Genomic DNA, 17,625 nt, shown 5'->3' with positions numbered 1-17,625 from the left:
CTCTGCTTTGTAAACTGCAGAGTCCCCGTACCTCTGCAGCTCTCCGCAGCGACACCGGATCCCCAGCCCCCCCCCCCCGACCCCCCCCACCCCCGGGGCCCACTCTGTGCCCAGCCCTGCCCTCTGCGCAGCACCCACCTTTCTTTTTCTCGGGGGCCTCTCGCTCAGCGGGCCGCCCGCCGCCCGACAGGCGGAAGGAGCCCTCGCGGGCGAAGCTAGTGCGGCTGGCATCGAAGGCGGCCGTCACCCCGCATTCCTTCTCCCGCCGCTGTTTCCGCTCCAGGCAGGCGGCAAAGGCACAGCCCACCGCGTGGCTCAGCCTCTCGCCCTGTGGGTGGAGATCCGCGCGGGCTTAGAGACGCTGTGCTGTGCAGGCCGGACGCCAGACGCCCTGGGTTCCCCGCGGCTGGGTGTCGGGTGATCCTGGACAAGCGCCCCCACCCCACCCCGGGGCCTCCGTGTGCGTCTGCACCGGGACGGAAACAAATGACAGCTCTGAGGGAAAGAAGCCAGAAACAAGAGAGCAGTGCCGTACTGCTCCATTTATGCGAAGTTCGAGAACCAGCAAAACTCATCTACCGTGAAAAAAAAAGTCAAAGAGTGGCCGTTCTTTGGGGGGTGGGGGTGGGAATTTTACTTCAAAAGAGAATGACCTGGGGTGGGGGCACCTGGGTGGCTCAGACGGTTAAGCGTCCGACTCTTGGTTTCCGCTTAGGTCACAATCTCAGTTTCGCGAGTTCGAGCCCCATGTCGGGCTCTGTACTTGTGGTGTGGAGCTTATTTGGGATTCTCTCTCTTTCCCTCTCTCTCTCTCTCTGTCTGCCCCTCCCCTGCTTGTGCTCTCTTTGTCTCCCTCAAAATAAATAAATAAATAAACTTAAAAAAAAAAAGTTAAATTCTTAAAAAAAAATGAAAACAAAAACAGCCCATTTCTTGAGTACATATTTTTTTTATAAAGTTTTTTTTTTTTTTTTTAACGTTTATTTTATTTTTGAGACAGAGAGAGACAGAGCATGAACAGGGCAGGGGCAGAGAGAGAGGGAGACACAGAATCTGAAACAGGCTCCAGGCTCTGAGCTGTCAGCACAGAGCCCGACGCGGGGCTCGAACTCACAGACTGTGAGATCATGACCTGAGCCGAAGTCAGATGCTTAACCGACCAAGCCACCCAGGCGCCCCTCTTGAGTACATACTTAAGAGGCTCCAAGGCCACACTGATTCTGGCTTCCTACTTTCCAACTGCGTGTTCTCAAGAACACCACTCTACCTTTCAGTGCCTAAGCCTCCCTGTCTGTAAAATGTGGGCCCTAACAGCACTCACTTAGCAGGGTTGTTGCAAGAATTACATGAGCTAATATATGCAAGGAGGCACATAGCACTGGAAGCCGGCACGAGAGCCTAGCACAGGGAAACACCACATAGGTGTCACTTTAAATCTGTCCACCCTTTGTTGGAATCTTCACAATCATGCCAGGAGATGGACATGCTTATGAGCCTGTTTTACAGATGAAGAAACTGAGCCTTAGTCAACACACCCGTTATAAGTGAGTGGCAGGGTTGGGATTCTCATGAGATCAACCTAGCTTCTGTTTCCTAAACAAGATGCTCAGCCACCTTTTATTTATTTATTTATTTATTTATTTATTTATTTATTTATTCTTTTAAAATTTTTTAACGTTTATTTATTTTTGAGACAGAGAGAGACAGAGCATGAATGGGGGAGGGTCAGAGAGAGGGAGACACAGAATCCGAAACAGGCTCCAGGCTCTGAGCTGAGAGAGCTCACAGAGCCCGACGCGGGGCTCAAACTCACGGACCGCGAGATCATGACCTGAGCCGAAGTCGGCCGCCCAACCGACTGAGCCACCCAGGCGCCTCTCAGCCACCTTTTAAAGATAAACTTGGGAACAGAAGTTCTCAACAAAATACTAGCATGCTGAACTCCTCAGCAGAGTAAAGAGGTTATGCACCAAGGTCAAGTGAGATTTATCCCAGGAATGCAAGGTTGATTCAACCTCTGAAACCCGTGAATGCAATACACATTAACAGAAAGAGGGGAAAAAGCCACATGATCATCTCCCTTAATGGGGAAAAAGCATTTGACAAAATCCAACATCCTTTCATGATAAAACAAAGTTCAACAAACTTGGAAAAGAAGGGCACTTCCTCAATCTGATAAAGGATTTTCATGAAAAACTCACAGCTAACATCATACTCAATGGTAAAAGAGTGAAAGCTTTTCCATAAGAATAGGAACAAGATGAGGATGCCCATTTTCATCACTTCTTTTCAATGCTGTACTGGAAGTTCTAGCCAGAGTAATTAGACAAGAAAAAGAAATAAAGGCATCCAAATTGGAAAGGGAGAAGTAACATCATCTCTATTTGCAGATGACATATCTTATATATAGAAAATCCTAGAGAATCCACAAAGGAACTATCAGTGGTAATAAATGAATTTGGCAAAGTTGCAGGATATAAGGTCAATACACAAAAATCAGTTATATCTATATACGCCAGCAGTGAACAACCCAGAAATGAAGCTACAACAATCCCATGTACAACAGCATCTAAAACAGTAAGATGGTTAGGAATAAATTTAACCAAGGAAGTGAAAGACATGTGTGCTGAAAACTACCAAACATCACTAGAAGAAATTAAAGAAGACCTAAACGAATGGAAATACATCCCATGTTCATGGATTTGGAAACTTAATATTGTTAACATAGCAGTATTTCCAAAGTGGTCTGTACATTCAATGCAATCCCATCAGAATCCCAATAGACTCTTGAAGAAATAAGAAAAGCTGCTCTTGCAGAAACAGCAAAGCTGATCCTAAAATTCACATGGAATTGCAAAGGACCCAGAATTGCAGCCAAAGGAATTTTGAAAAAGAACAAAATAAAAGAATTTACACTTTTTTTTTAAGAATTTTAGAAGTGTTTTTAAAAAAATTTTTTTAAGGTTTATTCATTTTTCAGAGACAGAGAGACAGAGCGTGAGCGGGGGAGGGGCAGAAAGACAGGGAGACAGAATCCGAAACAGGCTCCAGGCTCTGAGCTGTCAGCACAGAGCCCAACGCGGGGCCCGAACTCACGGACGGCGAGATCATGACCCGAGCTGAAGTTGACGCTTAACCGACTGAGCCACCCAGGTGCCCCAAGCATTCACACTTCCTTGTTTAAAATAGTACTCCACAGGCACATGAAAAGATGTTCAACGTCGCTCCTTATCAGGGAAATACAAATCAAAACCACACTCAGATATCACCTCACGCCAGTCAGAGTGGCCAAAAGGAACAAATCAGGAGACTATAGATGCTGGAGAGGATGTGGAGAAACGGGAACCCTCTTGCACTGTTGGTGGGAATGCAAATTGGTGCAGCCGCTCTGGAAAGCAGTGTGGAGGTTCCTCAGAAAATTAAAAATAGACCTACCCTATGACCCAGCAATAGCACTGCTAGGAATTTACCCAAGGGATACAGGAGTACTGATGCATAGGGGCACTTGTACCCCAATGTTTATAGCAGCACTCTCAACAATAGCCAAATTATGGAAAGAGCCTAAATGTCCATCAACTGATGAATGGATCAAGAAATTGTGGTTTATATACACAATGGAATACTACGTGGCAATGAGAAAGAATGAAATATGGCCTTTTGTAGCAACGTGGATGGAACTGGAGAGTGTGATGCTAAGTCAAATAAGCCATACAGAGAAAGACAGATACCATATGGTTTCACTCTTGTGTGGATCCTGAGAAACTTAACAGAAACCCATGGGGGAGGGGAAGGAAAAAAAAAAAAAAAGAGGTTAGAGTGGGAGAGAGCCAAAGCATAAGAGACTGTCAAAAACTGAGAACAAACTGAGGGTTGATGGGGGGTGGGAGGGAGGGGAGGGTGGGCGATGGGTATTGAGGAGGGCACCTTTTGGGATGAGCACTGGGTGTTGCATGGAAACCAATTTGACAATAAATTTCATATATTGAAAATAAAATAAAATAAAATAAAATAAAATAAAATAAAATAAAATAGTACTCCAAAGCTACAGTAATCAAAATAATGTGATACCGCCATAAGGATAAACATACACATCAATGAAATAGAATTGAGAGCCCAGATATCGACCCACACATTTATGGTCAATTGATTTTCAGTGAGGGTACCAAGACTATTCAAAGGAGAAAGAATAGTTCTATTAGCAAATGGTGTTGAGACAAATGGATATTCACAGGGAAAAAAAATTAAGTTGGACCCCTACCTCACACTGTTTACAAAAATTACCTCAAAATAGATCAAAGGCCTAAATGTAATAGCTGAAACTATAAAAGTCTTAGAATAAAACATGGAGTAAATCTTCATGACCTTAGATTTGGCAATGGATTCTTATGACACCAAACACACACACAACAAAAGAAAAAATAGATACGCTGAATTCATAAAAATTAAAAACAATTTAGGGTGCCTGGATGGCTCAGTGTTAAGCATCTGACTTCGGTTCAGGTCATAATATCACAGTTCATGAGTTTGAGCCCCAATTTGGGTGAACCCTGCTTCTCTCTCTCTCTCCCGCCTTCCCCTGCCCCTCCTAGGATTCTCTCTCTCTCTCTCTCTCTCTCTCTCTGCCCCTAGCTCACTTGCACCCTCTCTCTCTCTCTCAAAAAAAAAATTAAAAACAATTTGTACATTAAAGGACACTACCAAGAAAGTAAAAAGACAACCCACAGAATGGAGGAAAATTTTTGCAAATCATAGAACTGATAAGAATCTACTATCCAGAATATATAAATTTCTTACAACGCAACAATAAAAAGACAAACAGTTGAAAAAAATGGACAAAGGATTAGAATAGACATTTCTCCAAAGAAGAGAAACGAGTGGCCAATAAACACATAAAAAGAGTCTCAACATCATTAGTCAGCAGGGAAATGCAAATCGAAACCACAAGTGAGATACCGCTTCACACCTACTTAGGGTGGCTATGATTAAAAAAAAAAAAGGAAAATAATAAGTGTTGGCTAGGATGTGGAGAAATTGGAACCGTTGTACATTGCTTGGTGGGGATGTAAAATGGTGCGGAAAACAATTTGGCAATTCCTCAAAAAGTTAGACGTAGCTCTACTGTATGATCTAGCAATCTAGCTTCTAAGTACAGACCCCCCCCAAAATTAAAAACAGCTATTCAAACAAATGCTTGCACAGCAATGTCCACAGTAGCATTATTCACAATATCTGAAAGGTAGAAGCAACCTAAACATCCATCAATGGATGAACAGAGAAAACAACTTGTAATAGAGCCATACAATGGAATACTATTCAGCCATGAAAAAGGAAGTACTGACACACGCTACAACACAGATGAACCCTGAAAACATTCTGCTAAGTGAAAGAAGCCAGTCACAAAAGACCGCAGGCTGTATGATTCAATCTGCATGAACTATCTAGAAGCGGTAACTCCATAGAGACAGAAAGCAGACTAGCGGTTACCAGGCTTAGGGAGGTGGGTGTGGGGAACAGAGAGTGACTGCTTAATGGGTATAAGGTCCCTTTTAGGAGTGATGGTAAGGGTGCCTGGGAGGCTTGGTCGGCTAAGGGTCCGACTCTTTGATGTCAGCTCAGGTCATGACCTCATGGTTTGTGGGTTTGAGCCCCACATTGGGCTCCATGCTGACAGCGCAAAGCCTGCTTGGGATTCTCTCTCTCCCTCTCTCTCTCTGCCCCTCCCCAGCTTGTTCTCTCTCTCAAAATAAGTAAGTAAACATTAAAAAAAAAAGGAGTGATAAGGGGCGCCTGGGTGGCTCAGTTGGTTAGGCATCCGACTCTTGATTTCGGCTCAGTCATGATCTCATGGATCAGGCTCTGTGCTGACAGCGTGGAGCCTGCTTCAGATTCTATCTCCTTTTCTCTCTGCCCCTCCCTGCTTTCTCTTGCAAAAATAAATAAATAAATAAATAAATAAATAAATAAATAAATAATAAAAAAAAAAGTGATGAGAACACTGGAAACTAGAGATGATTAGTGAACAGCATTGCGTGTATACTAAATGCTATTGAACTGTATGCTTTAATTTTTTTTTTTTTAACGTTTATTTATTTTTGAGACAGAGCATGAACAGGGGAGGGTCAGAGAGAGAGGGAGACACAGAATCGGAAACAGGCTCCAGGCTCTGAGCCATCAGCCCAGAGCCTGACGCGGGGCTCGAACTCACGGACCGCGAGATCGTGACCTGGCTGAAGTCGGACGCTTAACCGACTGAGCCACCCAGGCGCCCTGAACTGTATGCTTTAAAATGAAGAATTAAGGGGCGCCTGGGTGGCGCAGTCGGTTAAGCGTCCGACTTCAGCCAGGTCACGATCTCGCGGTCCGTGAGTTCGAGCCCCGCGTCAGGCTCTGGGCTGATGGCTCAGAGCCTGGAGCCTGTTTCCGATTCTGTGTCTCCCTCTCTCTCTGCCCCTCCCCCGTTCATGCTCTGTCTCTCTGTCCCAAAAATAAATTAAAAACGTTGAAAAAAAATTTAAAAAAAAAAAAAATAAAATAAAATAAAATGAAGAATTAAAAAAAATTTTTTTTAATGTTTATTTGTTTTTGAGAGAGAGAGAGACAGAGCATGAGCAGGGGAGGGGCAGAGAGAGGGGGAGACACAGAATCCGAAGCAGGCTCCAGGCTCTGAGCTGTCAGCACAGGGCCTGATGCAGGGCTCGAACCCACGAACCGTGAGATCCTGACCTGAGGCGAGGTAGGGTGTTTAACCGACTGAGCCACCCAGGCGCCCCTAAAATGGTGAATTTTACGCAAACTGCACCTCAAAAAATAAAGCATCACTTTGAGGAATCCTGGGAGTCCTATTGCTTAATGCTTAAAATCTGAGGCTCACGAGTGGAAAGCAATTGCAGACAAGGTCACACTCTTTTCTTGCTTGTATTCTCACCCTCAAGTACTTGTCTTTTCTTTTTTTTAAGTTTATTTATTTTGGCGGGGGGGAATGAGAGTGAGTGCACAAGCAGGGGAGGGGCAGAGAGAAGAGAGAGAGAATGCCAAGCAGGCTCTGCACCATCAGCACTGAGCCTGACACGAGGCTGGAACTCACGAACTGTGAGATTATGGCCTGAGCCGAAACACCTAACTGACTGACCGGCCCCAGGTGCCCCAAGTACTTGTCACATGAAAGCAACCGCTCCTAGTTACTGGACATTTGTTATGGGACCCTATTTGACACTTTCTGTGTGTGACCATAATAGACAGGCTTCACCAACACACCTGTCAGCAGCCACTGCTATTAACTCCGTTTTATGGAGGGGGAAACTGAGTCCCAGAGAGGGAAGCCACTTGTGCCCGACGTCCCACAGCTAGGTGGGGTGACACTGAATCCACACTAACCACATGGCAGTGTGTTTTCCAAAAATAGCCACAACAAGTTTCTGGCAACCACACGGTCTTCCAGAATTATGTCATTCCCCTATCAGAGGTGGAGTCTGTGTTCTCTCCCCTTAGCCTGGGAAGACCTCTGTGACTGCCTGGACAAACAGAATATCACAGAAGCAATGCTGTGTGGTCTCCAGGACTAAGTCCACACAGGCGACAGCACTTCCTCCTGGCGCGAGGTTGGGCTCTCGCTCTCTTGCTCCTTTAACTCACTTGGGAGCCCTGAGCCACCGTGTAAGAAGTCAGCCCTCCCGAAGCCTCCAGGCTTGGAGAGACCTTCTGGAGAGGTCCTGAGACTACATGAAGAGTGGGAGACGTCCGGCCAGTCTCCTGGTGTTACAGCTCCAGACTGTAACAGCCACGACCGACTCTGGACCCACCCAGATGAGCCTTGTCCAAATTCCTGACCTACAAAACCCCCGAGAGATAATAAATGATTGCCGCTAAACATTGGGGCAATTTGTTACGCAGCCACAGATAACTGCTACAACTGGTACACTATGCCCAAGAAACAGCAGTTGCTATGGGCTCTGGGCTTCTCGTATCTCCATGCTAGCCCCCCAGCCAGCCATAATCAGTACTGACTAATCAATCCTGACATGCTCAAATTTATCTTTCTCCCCCAGTTCTGAGATCTGGAGTTGTGTGTACGAGTGAGGAAGTTGGGGGTACTAACTAGTTTTGGGGGTTCAGAACTCCTGGAGTGGGGATTTCTGAAATACGAAGGAATCCTTGTGGGGGATACTGTTAGAATCTGAGAGGGACGCATGTCGTTTTACTTGCCCGGTATCCATTCCTCTTGCTTTTGATAACAGCACCCTGGATTCCCTTTGGGGAGCTCCCCCTCAACACTGGGTATGTCAGGCTGTGTGCTCCAGCCTCCCCTGACCAAGGGGTGGGCAGTGACCCATTGCCAGGCCAATCCCATGCCCTCTTGTTGGAATTTTAACCCACGACACTGGGAGGCTGGATTCATTTCTGCAGCAATGCAGTGAAAGGAACTGTCCCCTGACGTTCTGTCCCCAGGCTGCCCAGCTCCCTGACCTTTCTGATGCTTAATGCTCTGATTGTCCTTCGATTCTGTGAGATGCCTCCTATCACACTATTCTGGATTTACATTAGCCAGATTAGTTTCTGTTGCCAGCCACTGAACACTGGCTAATGTACGCAGCTGAGACTGCCTTCCTACCAAGTTGGGTGGGGTCTGAGGTCAGGGTCCAGGGAACAGGACAAAATAAAGACTATATATTCCACCTTTTTTTTTTTTTTTTTTTTTTTTTTTGCAGCCAGGGATGTCCAATGGGATGTAATTGTCCCGTGACTCCCCAAAAGGAGAGGGTGTGCCCCTCTTCATGCCTCCCTCCCTCATGTGGCTGGAATGAAGATGTGAAGGCTGGAGCATGTGCACCCATTTTGGATCATGGAGGGGAGGCCACAGCCCTTGATGAGCAGAGAGAAGCACACCAATCCTGCCCTGCCTGCCTCTGGATGTCTTTCACATGAAACAGGAACAAACTTCTATCTCACTGAAATGACTGACAGCTGGGGGTTTTCTGTCAGAGCCTCAGAATCCTGTGAGACTGTATCACAGAAGACAGTCCATTTGTGGCTTTCATCAGATTCTCAGAGGGGGCCTTCACCCCCTCAAATGTAAAGAACTGCAAGCACAATGAATCAAGGTTGAAAGAAGCAGGAGGACCTGGGGGGGTATCTTTGAGAAGGGCCAGAGGGAGCCTGCTGGGGGCAGGAAACGTTCTACAACTTGACCTGGGTGGGGTTTTCATGTAAGCAAGAATTTTACGGAGCTGTGCCGGGACCACCTGTGCATGTTACTATATGCATACGACCCTCGTAAAAAAGAAAAATTAAGAGACATATGAAGAACCACTGATAATGAGGAGGACGATAACTAATGTTTCCCCGAGCGCTTCTGATGTCCGGCCATCATTCCAAATACTTGGTATTAACCCACGCAAGCTTCCCCATAATCCTCTAAGTTAGGAGCTGTGAGGACACAGGGCACAGAGAGGAGAGGGGAGGGGAGGGGAGAGTGACTGGCCCGACTCCAGGGAGACAAGACTCAGCCTGGCTTCCTCCCAGTGATCCTTCCTCCGGTGATACTCACAGAGTCCTTGAGTGCCAGGAAACAGTGGCAGATCCATCGGCGGGTGGTACCGTCACGGCAGATGTAGGAGAAAGCCTTGTCCAGGTTGCGGTCAGGGGCACAAAAGGAGACCTTTTCGATGGTCTGGTCTACCAGCAGGTCCTGGAAGGTGGCCAGGGAAACCAGGAGAGGAACTTGAACTATCTTTCATGTACTCATTCAGCACTCCCCTTAGCGACTGCTCTCTGTCCTGTTCCGCACGAGGTGGGGACCCTGCACCCATTGAAACAGCAGTGGGCCCTGCTCGCATGCACGGGGATCCCGGCTTAGTGTTGGAATCAGGCCCATCACCAGACAGAGGCACAGGCGAGGGGCCAGGGCCGGGGTGGGGGAGGTGCAGGGACCTGTGGCGGTCAGGAGCGGGTGCCTGACACAGCTTGGTGAGGAACCAGGCAAAGCTTCCTGGAGGAAGTATTTTTTTTTAATGTTTTATTTATTTTTGAGAGAGAGAGAGACAGACAGACAGAGCACAAGCGGGAGAGGGGCAGAGAGAGAGGGAAACACAGAATCCAAAGCAGGCTCCAGGCTCTGAGCTGTCAGCACAGAGCCCAACGCAGGGCTCGAACCCACGAACCGCGAGATCATGACCTGAGCCGAAGTCGGACACTTAACCAACTGAGCCGCCCAGGCGCCCCTGGAGGAAGTATTAACCAGGCAAAAAGGCAGGGAACAGTCTTTCAGGGTAAAGGAACTGCGTGTGCAAAGGTGTCCATCCCGTTCAGTTGGTAACCTGACTCTTGCCCTGTGCTGCCGCCTCCTTGGGCAGTCTCTGTGCAGGGAAGTCGATGGTGAGCAAACAGATGCTCAGGTCCGGGCCCCGGGATGCTCCCGTCTGGCTGGGAACACGGAACAGCTAACATCCACTGATCTGAGCACATATGCTGCCCCAGGGACAGTTACACGGCGCGCATACACCTTCTCACGTAAGGGTAGGGGCCACATTTATCCACATTTTACAGATGAGGCAACTGAAGCACAGAGGGGTTGAACCTCACACTCTGGGTCACCCCGCAGATATGTGGGTGAGCAGGGATGCGAGCGAAGGCGACTGCTCCACACCCACTACCTGCGCCAGCTCACAGGTAACTGTAGGACTCGGTCCTGAATTACGACCATGAGGAGTGCCAAGATGCTGCAGGAGCACATGGCCTAGAAGGTCCGGGAGGGAGGGACATCAAGGGGGTGGGTGGGAAGGTGTCCTGAGCCCCGATTCAAGCAGGGTGAGGAGAGGGGGCCCACTGGGGCCCACTCCCACCCCCCACGAGCCTCCTACCTTGGTCTTGTCATCCACCACTCGGAGCCCATCGGCTGACACCCAAAGGACAGACTTCACGGACTTCCGGCCCATCTGGGGGTGGGGGAGGAGGAGCGAGGGCCTGGTCAGGGCTGCCTCTTCCGGTGCGGCCCTGCCCCCTCCCGGCCCAGCCCTCACTCACCGCCTTCAGCTTCTTCACAGCGTCTTCACACACGTGCATCCCCCGGGACTCCTCCACTTCCACGTGGCCCAGGTACTTGGTGGGGAGGAGACGGGAGGACAGGAAAGCAGCACAGTAATCAATACCACCTAGTGTTTCCCGAGCAGCTGCCACGTGTCACCCAATGTCCCCTAGCCCATCACACATATTAACTCACTCACGGTGCCGCCACTCTGCGAGGTGGCTCCTCTGTTCCCATCCCAGATACACAGATGAGGACACTGAGGCTAGCGGGTAGTTCCATCTTGCCTCTATTCCTGGCCCTAACATGTTACTTCCCGTCCTTCTAGGGGCCAGAGTCTGCGTCTCCGGGCCTCAGCACCGGTCTGCCAACGACCCATGGGAGCTGGGGTGCGCTTACCCCAGCCTCCTTACCCCGTTGGGGGGATGGCTCTATTTCCCAGCATTTTCCCGATGACATCAAGCTCGAGTGCCCACAGCTGCAGGTTAGTGACACAACCTTTATTGGCTTTCTTTCCTTCCCAGCGTTTCTCACACTTCCAAATGGGCCCCCCCCCCACTCCCACCCACTCCATGCCTGCTTCCAGGGGAAGGGAAAAGAAAACGGAGGGTTTACGACAATCTGCTGTCGTCACCCCGCCAGGCAAGGGACTAAGTTGGGAGTTGAACCTGAATCCTGCTGTCTCCCTCACGGAAGCGCAGTGTGCATTTTGAAGAGTTGTGATGGTCTAAACCAAAAAGCACTTCACAGTAAAGGGCTGTGCAAATACCACAGGCTTTTGTGGCCTTCCGGTGCCTTTTGTTAATTGTGAGCTCCCAGAGGATGGGGTGACTCAAGGAAGAATGTCCCCTGGCTCCCCAGGTAATACCTTCCTGGTACAAGAGAATGTGTGTTGGGTTTTAAGCCCAACTTTTTTTTTTTTTTTTTCAACGTTTTTTATTTATTTTTGGGACAGAGAGAGACAGAGCATGAACGGGGGAGGGGCAGAGAGAGAGGGAGACACAGAATCGGAAACAGGCTCCAGGCTCTGAGCCATCAGCCCAGAGCCTGACGCGGGGCTCGAACTCACGGACCGCGAGATCGTGACCTGGCTGAAGTCGGACGCTTAACCGACTGCGCCACCCAGGCGCCCCTTAATCCCAACTTTGAAGGGCCCAGGCTGTGGGGTTCTTTGGGGATGCGTCGTCTCTCGCATTTGGGCCAGGGCCTCAGCCACATCGTCCAGCACCCCGGGACCCCGGGACCCCAGGACCGCATACACACAGCCCCTGCCCGCGCCCCGCCCACTCACCCTGACTGGGAAGCTGCAAGTGCCCTTGCGCACCGCATCCTCGTCTGCCTGCCACTGGTGGGGGCGCGACGCCTCCGGCACGTAGGCTGGTTTCCGCCGCCGCAGGCTCTGCCGTAACTTGTTCATGGTGCCCGCCCCTTCTGGTGACACAGGACAGGGGCGCAGGTCAAGGGCAGGGAGGGTCAGATAACACGGGATCTGGGTTACAGGGTCAGGGGGTCCCTGGGTCAGAGGGCGTGGCACTCAGGGAACATGCAGCGGCAGTGGTCAGGGGCCGCTAGAAAACGGGGCAAGGGAAGGCAGGGGCGTGCCAGAGTCAGCGGTGGGGATTCAGAAGAAAAACATAGGGCAAAGGTGCATGGAGGTCTGGGATGGGGGTCAGGAGTCCGCTTTGAGCTGTCTGGAGATTGGGGACGTGGCAGTCAAGAGGCATGAGGATCCAAACTAATGGGGAGTCGAGACATTGGAGGGCATGGGGGTTAGAAGGCATAGGGCTCAGGGGTCACAAGGCCAGGAGTTTTAGGGGTAGGAGGTCAGGGGCTGAGACGGTCAGAGGGCACAAGAGCTGGTGTTGCATGGGTCCGATGTGGGGGATGTGGGAGGCCTGGGTTCGATGTGGGGGGGACACAGAAGGTCCAGGGACTGAGGTCCAGAACCCAAGGGTGTGGAGGCTGGGGGCTCGTCTCTGTGCCTCTGAGATGCACTCCTCTGACAACTGTATCTGGTCTAAGGCAGGAGCCCCTGGGGCGGTGGGCACCTGTAACCATCAGGGGAAGGGGCGGTAGTGGAGGTGGCCACAACGGAGGTGGGGACAGTCTGTGTTGACTAAGACAGTCTTCTCTGACTGATAAGCCATACGGACTGTCCCAGGAGGAGCCCGAGAGGACAACGAGGATAGAACACTGCCAGCAGATGGGGACTCTGTGTGTGTGTATGCGCTTAACTGGTGCATTCCTGAACGTTATCTGGATCTAAGCATGCAGAGATTATCTGTGAGCGTGTATTTCTGAAGGCTGAACATACGGAAGGACACTGGTCTGACAGTGGCTGTCTGTGAAAGTGTGTGTCCGGAAATGCTATCTGTGAGGGGGGGGTCTGGGTCCAAGGGTGTGGTTGTTTCTGGAAGAGTAGGTCCCTGAAGGTTGTTGCCGAAGGGGATCTAAGTGCGAGAGTGGTTGTCCATGTGTGTCTGGGAACCGTGCCTGTGAGGATGTGGGCGAGCATGAAGCCGTTGTCTTTCAAAGGCGTGGCCATGACCGTCGTCTTCCAAGCTGTGTGTCTGCCTGAGGGTGTGGCTGTGGTCTTCGATGGCGGTCACCTGTGGCAGTGTGCAGCTGTGAGGCTTGTCCAAGAGATCCTGTCCCTGGCCGAGAGTGCAGCGGTTGAGAACGCGGGGCTGTTGTCTGTGAGAGTGTGTTCACGAGTGGTATTTGTGAGGGTGTGACTGATGGTCACTGAGTGTGCGGGGAAGACATTCGAGGGTGTCCCCTCATGGGTGTGATTGCGCCTCCGCAGCCTTTGCAGTGGGAGCAAAGGGACAGTTGCTCTGGTTGTGTCAGGCTGACCCACCTGCTTGCTCAGCCTTGCCCTGGCCCCACCTGGTCACTCACCTGGCTCCGTCCTGGAGGTTTCGGGGGGCCCCAGGGCCCCACAGGGGGCTGGGGGCAAACGCTGCTCAGGCCTCTTGGGTCCGCCCTGCCCAAGGAAGGGAGGAGAAGGTGAGACACTGGCTTGGGTTGGGGCTCGGTCCCCTACCTCCCCACCTCTTTGGACAACAGCCAACCCCCCCCTTCCATCTCAGGCTCCCTGGTGAGAGCCCTGGTTGTCATAGCAACCGTTACTCAGGAGATCAGCCACCTGGTAGCAAGGGCCTAGGAATGAGTAGGTGTGTTTCTGGGGGCACGTGTTGGGGACGTCCTGGTCTCAGGAGGCAAGGGGACAGTGTGAGGAGGGAGTGGCCTTGACCTCTAGACGCCTGTCCAGGCTACACATAAACATGCGGTCACATGCATGCGTGCAACTCATGTCTACAGTCGCCACAGGCACCTGGTCACAGCTCTCCACGTGTGGTCATACACAGGCAAGACCACAGCCACACACACCGCATCGCACAGATGCACATAAACAGTCGCAGCCACAATAACCATCTGGTCACAGATCCACGTTCACAGACACGGACGTTGTCCACGCGCATCTCCAGCCCCAGCCTGCCGAGGCACTGCCACAAACATCTGGGCCCATCAGCTACCAAATATGTGGTCACTTCTGTCTTCTCAGCCACATACAAAGAGCTGGGCCCAGGCACAGCCCCCCCCCACCAGAGGAGCGCACTCCCCACGACAGTCATGACTCCTCAGGCCCTCGCCCAAGACACTCATGTTGCAGACCCACACACACAGAATCACGGCAGTCAGAGGGCACCCATTCGCCCCAAGTCACACACAGGCACAAGTGCTGTCACACCTGACACACGTTTGGCCACGCACAGCCACATCCAGCCACGTGTGTTTAATCATCTACAGGCCCACAGCGGCACACGGGTACCCAGCCCCTCTGGTATCGGTCACACCAAAGCACCGTTTTGGTCACGTGCTGTCACAGTCACACACACCCTGTCAGGGGGGCACACATGCGGTCACGGTATGAGCCACACTTACACGGATGGTCTTCCACACCCAATCACACACAGAGACACCGACGGCCATGGCCTATGCCTTCTAGAGACACAGGCACGCACACTCAAGACACGCAGGTAACCAGAGACAACTGTCCCTAAGGATGGCCACACTCAGGGATGGCCAGACAATTGCCGGTTCAGAGTCACAGCCATACACATTTCAGAAATGGCCACGTGGGCAAAGTCACACAGCATCAGTGTCCACATTACCCAGCCACGTACCCTGGTCTCGATACAGTCACCCCACGTCCCACCGTGTCACCCCATCACAGAGAAACGCACAGTCTCTCTTCAGGCGAACACACAAGTCACAGGGATAAGCATGTGGTCGCATACAATCACAGCCCCGTGTGGACAGACACACATCTCACACATAGAGACATCCGCACACAATTTCTACTTCACACATCATGAGCACACAGTGATGAAGAAAGAGAACTCAGAAATGCAGTGACCCAGGCACAGCATTTATAGCTGAGTTGACACAGGAGACATGGTCCCTGAGAGAGCCACGTCCACAGTCAGGACAGTCACCCAGTCACCAAATCACGCAGACTGAAACCCAGGCAGTCCAGCATGCACATGGGGACACACACACACACACACACAACTATAAATGCACAGAGTCACTTAGCATCAACACACAGAGCTAGATGGAGTCATTTATACAACCCTTGTTACACAGATGTGGCCATGAGCACACAACCCCCATCATAGAAGTCACAGTGCCATTACACAACCACACACAACGTGACTTCATGTACAATGGCAGACACACACCCAGAATTGCAGGGAGACTTGTGTGTCACACAGACATATGCGTGACCCACATATACAATCAGTTACGGACACAACTACAAACACTCACAAGTCAGTGGGAGAGTGGCACATGGACATAGAGTCATAGACACAACTCCATGTACACAGTCCCAACTCCACCCACAGCTTGTCAGCCACACAAAACTCGCCCAACCCCACGCCCAACACACACACTGTCACAACACAGTTATAGCTACCAAAGCACACACCCAGGGTCACAAAAGATGTAATCACAGACACAACCACGCAGTCACAACCATGCACACACAAACACACACTAAAAAGTGACAGGGTTCTGCACAAGGAGCAGCTGTCAAACACACATAGTCGCACAAATGCTGGGGTCACAAACAGACACAAACGCGCACACTACGAGACACAACCACAAGCACAACACGCAGACACAGATACAGGATTCCTCACAGTCACCAGCTCCAGCACACGCGCGCACGCGCGCACACACACACACACACACACACACACACCACAGTAACACAAACACCGGGTCACACTCCTAGCCACCTCCCGTCGCTTGCTTCCCCCCTTCCCCCCAGGTACCACACACAAAGCCGCCCGTCACCCGTCACCGCAGACGCTGCAGACAGACAGGGCTGTGCTGGGTCCCTGGGGAGCCGCCCCCACCCCCAGCCTGAATCCTGAAGCCTGGGGGTCCATACCCGGGAGGGGGAGGCGGCGCATTGTCTGCGGGTGGGGCCACTCCCAGGCAGCTGGGCAGCCCCAGGGACCCTTGACCAAGCCTTTGGGGTTTGCCTAAATTTTCCCTATTTTATTCAGGCTAGGTAGGGGGTGGAGTCCCAGGCCCAGGGACCTTGTTTTGAGAAGGGTCTATTCCTGGGACGCCGCCCAAGGATTGGGGGGGATGCTGTGCCCAGGGTGTCTCTGAGGCCTGGGTACAGACTGTGCCTGGGATGCCCCCTAGGCCTTGGCTTGGTGGGGAAGCCATTCCCAGGGACCCCAGCCTCAAGACCTTGCCTAGAGGGTTGTTGTGCTCAGAGACCACCTCAGGGAGGGAGGGGTAGGGATTGCGTCTGGTCTGGAATGGCCTCCTGGAGGCCTTGGCTTGATGTGGGGGTTGTGTCCTGGACCCCATCCCCAAAACCTTGCCCAGGGAGTTGTACCTAGAATCTGTCCCCCTGTCCTTGGTTTGTTTGAGGGGCAGGTCTACGTCCAAGATCCCTATCTTCAGGGCCTTGGCAAGAGAGGGCCTGTGCCCCAGACCCCCTGTCTCTCAAGCTTTGGTTTGGTGGGGGCCTGTTCTGGACCCCCCACCCAGGCCCACCCTCCCCAGTCTTGGCACCCTCTCTCCATCCGGGCGCCGCGGCCGCCTCCCACCCTCCGCCACATCAGCAGCGGCGCCGCCCCCCACCCGAGTCCCCCCTCTCCCGCCCTTCTCACGCTGGCCGCCGCGCTGCGGGACATCCAGGGCCCGGGCGCCCCCGCCTCCCGCGGCCCCGGCTGGGCCCGGATCCCCGAGCGCTGCTGCTGCTGTGGCGGCGGCGGCGGCAGCGCGGTCTGACGCGGGCCGGGGCCGGGGGCCGGGGGATGGTGCGGGATGCACGCGCGCGAGCCTGCTCCGCTCCCGGGAGGATTCCGTTCCGGGGGCGGGGGAGCGCCCCTCCTGCCTCGGCTCCCCGCCCCAGCCCCGCCCATTGGCCCGCCGCCTGCGGGATATGCAAAAAAAAACCCCGCCCCGGCCCGGCGCCTGGCCGGCTCAAGCCCCACCCCCTGGCCGGCAGGCCACGCCCACACGCAGATATGACCCCGCCTACTCCAGCGCGGCCACCGCCCCGCCACGCC

The 17,625-nt window shown here is 52.0% G+C and overlaps 1 protein-coding gene across 5 annotated transcripts in view; it reads right to left on the bottom strand.

Moving 5' to 3' along the window:
- NUMBL (NUMB like endocytic adaptor protein) overlaps positions 1-17,467 on the bottom strand; it is a 27,926-nt gene extending 10,459 nt beyond the window's left edge. The window contains exons 1-7 of one of the 5 annotated variants that reach the window (XM_058706728.1): positions 17,224-17,467; positions 13,922-14,006; positions 12,312-12,451; positions 11,020-11,094; positions 10,857-10,931; positions 9,545-9,685; positions 139-328 (exon numbers count right to left, since the gene is read on the bottom strand). In XM_058706728.1, the coding sequence (XP_058562711.1) occupies positions 139-328; positions 9,545-9,685; positions 10,857-10,931; positions 11,020-11,094; positions 12,312-12,451; positions 13,922-14,006; positions 17,224-17,247 (730 nt within the window). In that variant the 5' untranslated portion in view covers positions 17,248-17,467. Of the gene's footprint in view, positions 1-138; positions 329-9,544; positions 9,686-10,856; positions 10,932-11,019; positions 11,095-12,311; positions 12,452-13,921; positions 14,007-16,946; positions 17,061-17,223 lie in introns of those variants that run through there. The other 4 variants (XM_058706727.1, XM_058706730.1, XM_058706729.1 and 1 more) reach the window with 4 other exon arrangements.
- Between the last annotated feature and the right edge of the window lie 158 nt (positions 17,468-17,625).

This window comes from Neofelis nebulosa, chromosome 17, assembly GCF_028018385.1.
Source record: "Neofelis nebulosa isolate mNeoNeb1 chromosome 17, mNeoNeb1.pri, whole genome shotgun sequence".
Lineage (NCBI taxonomy): Eukaryota > Metazoa > Chordata > Mammalia > Carnivora > Felidae > Neofelis > Neofelis nebulosa.
This window is presented reverse-complemented; position numbering and strand designations above follow the sequence as displayed.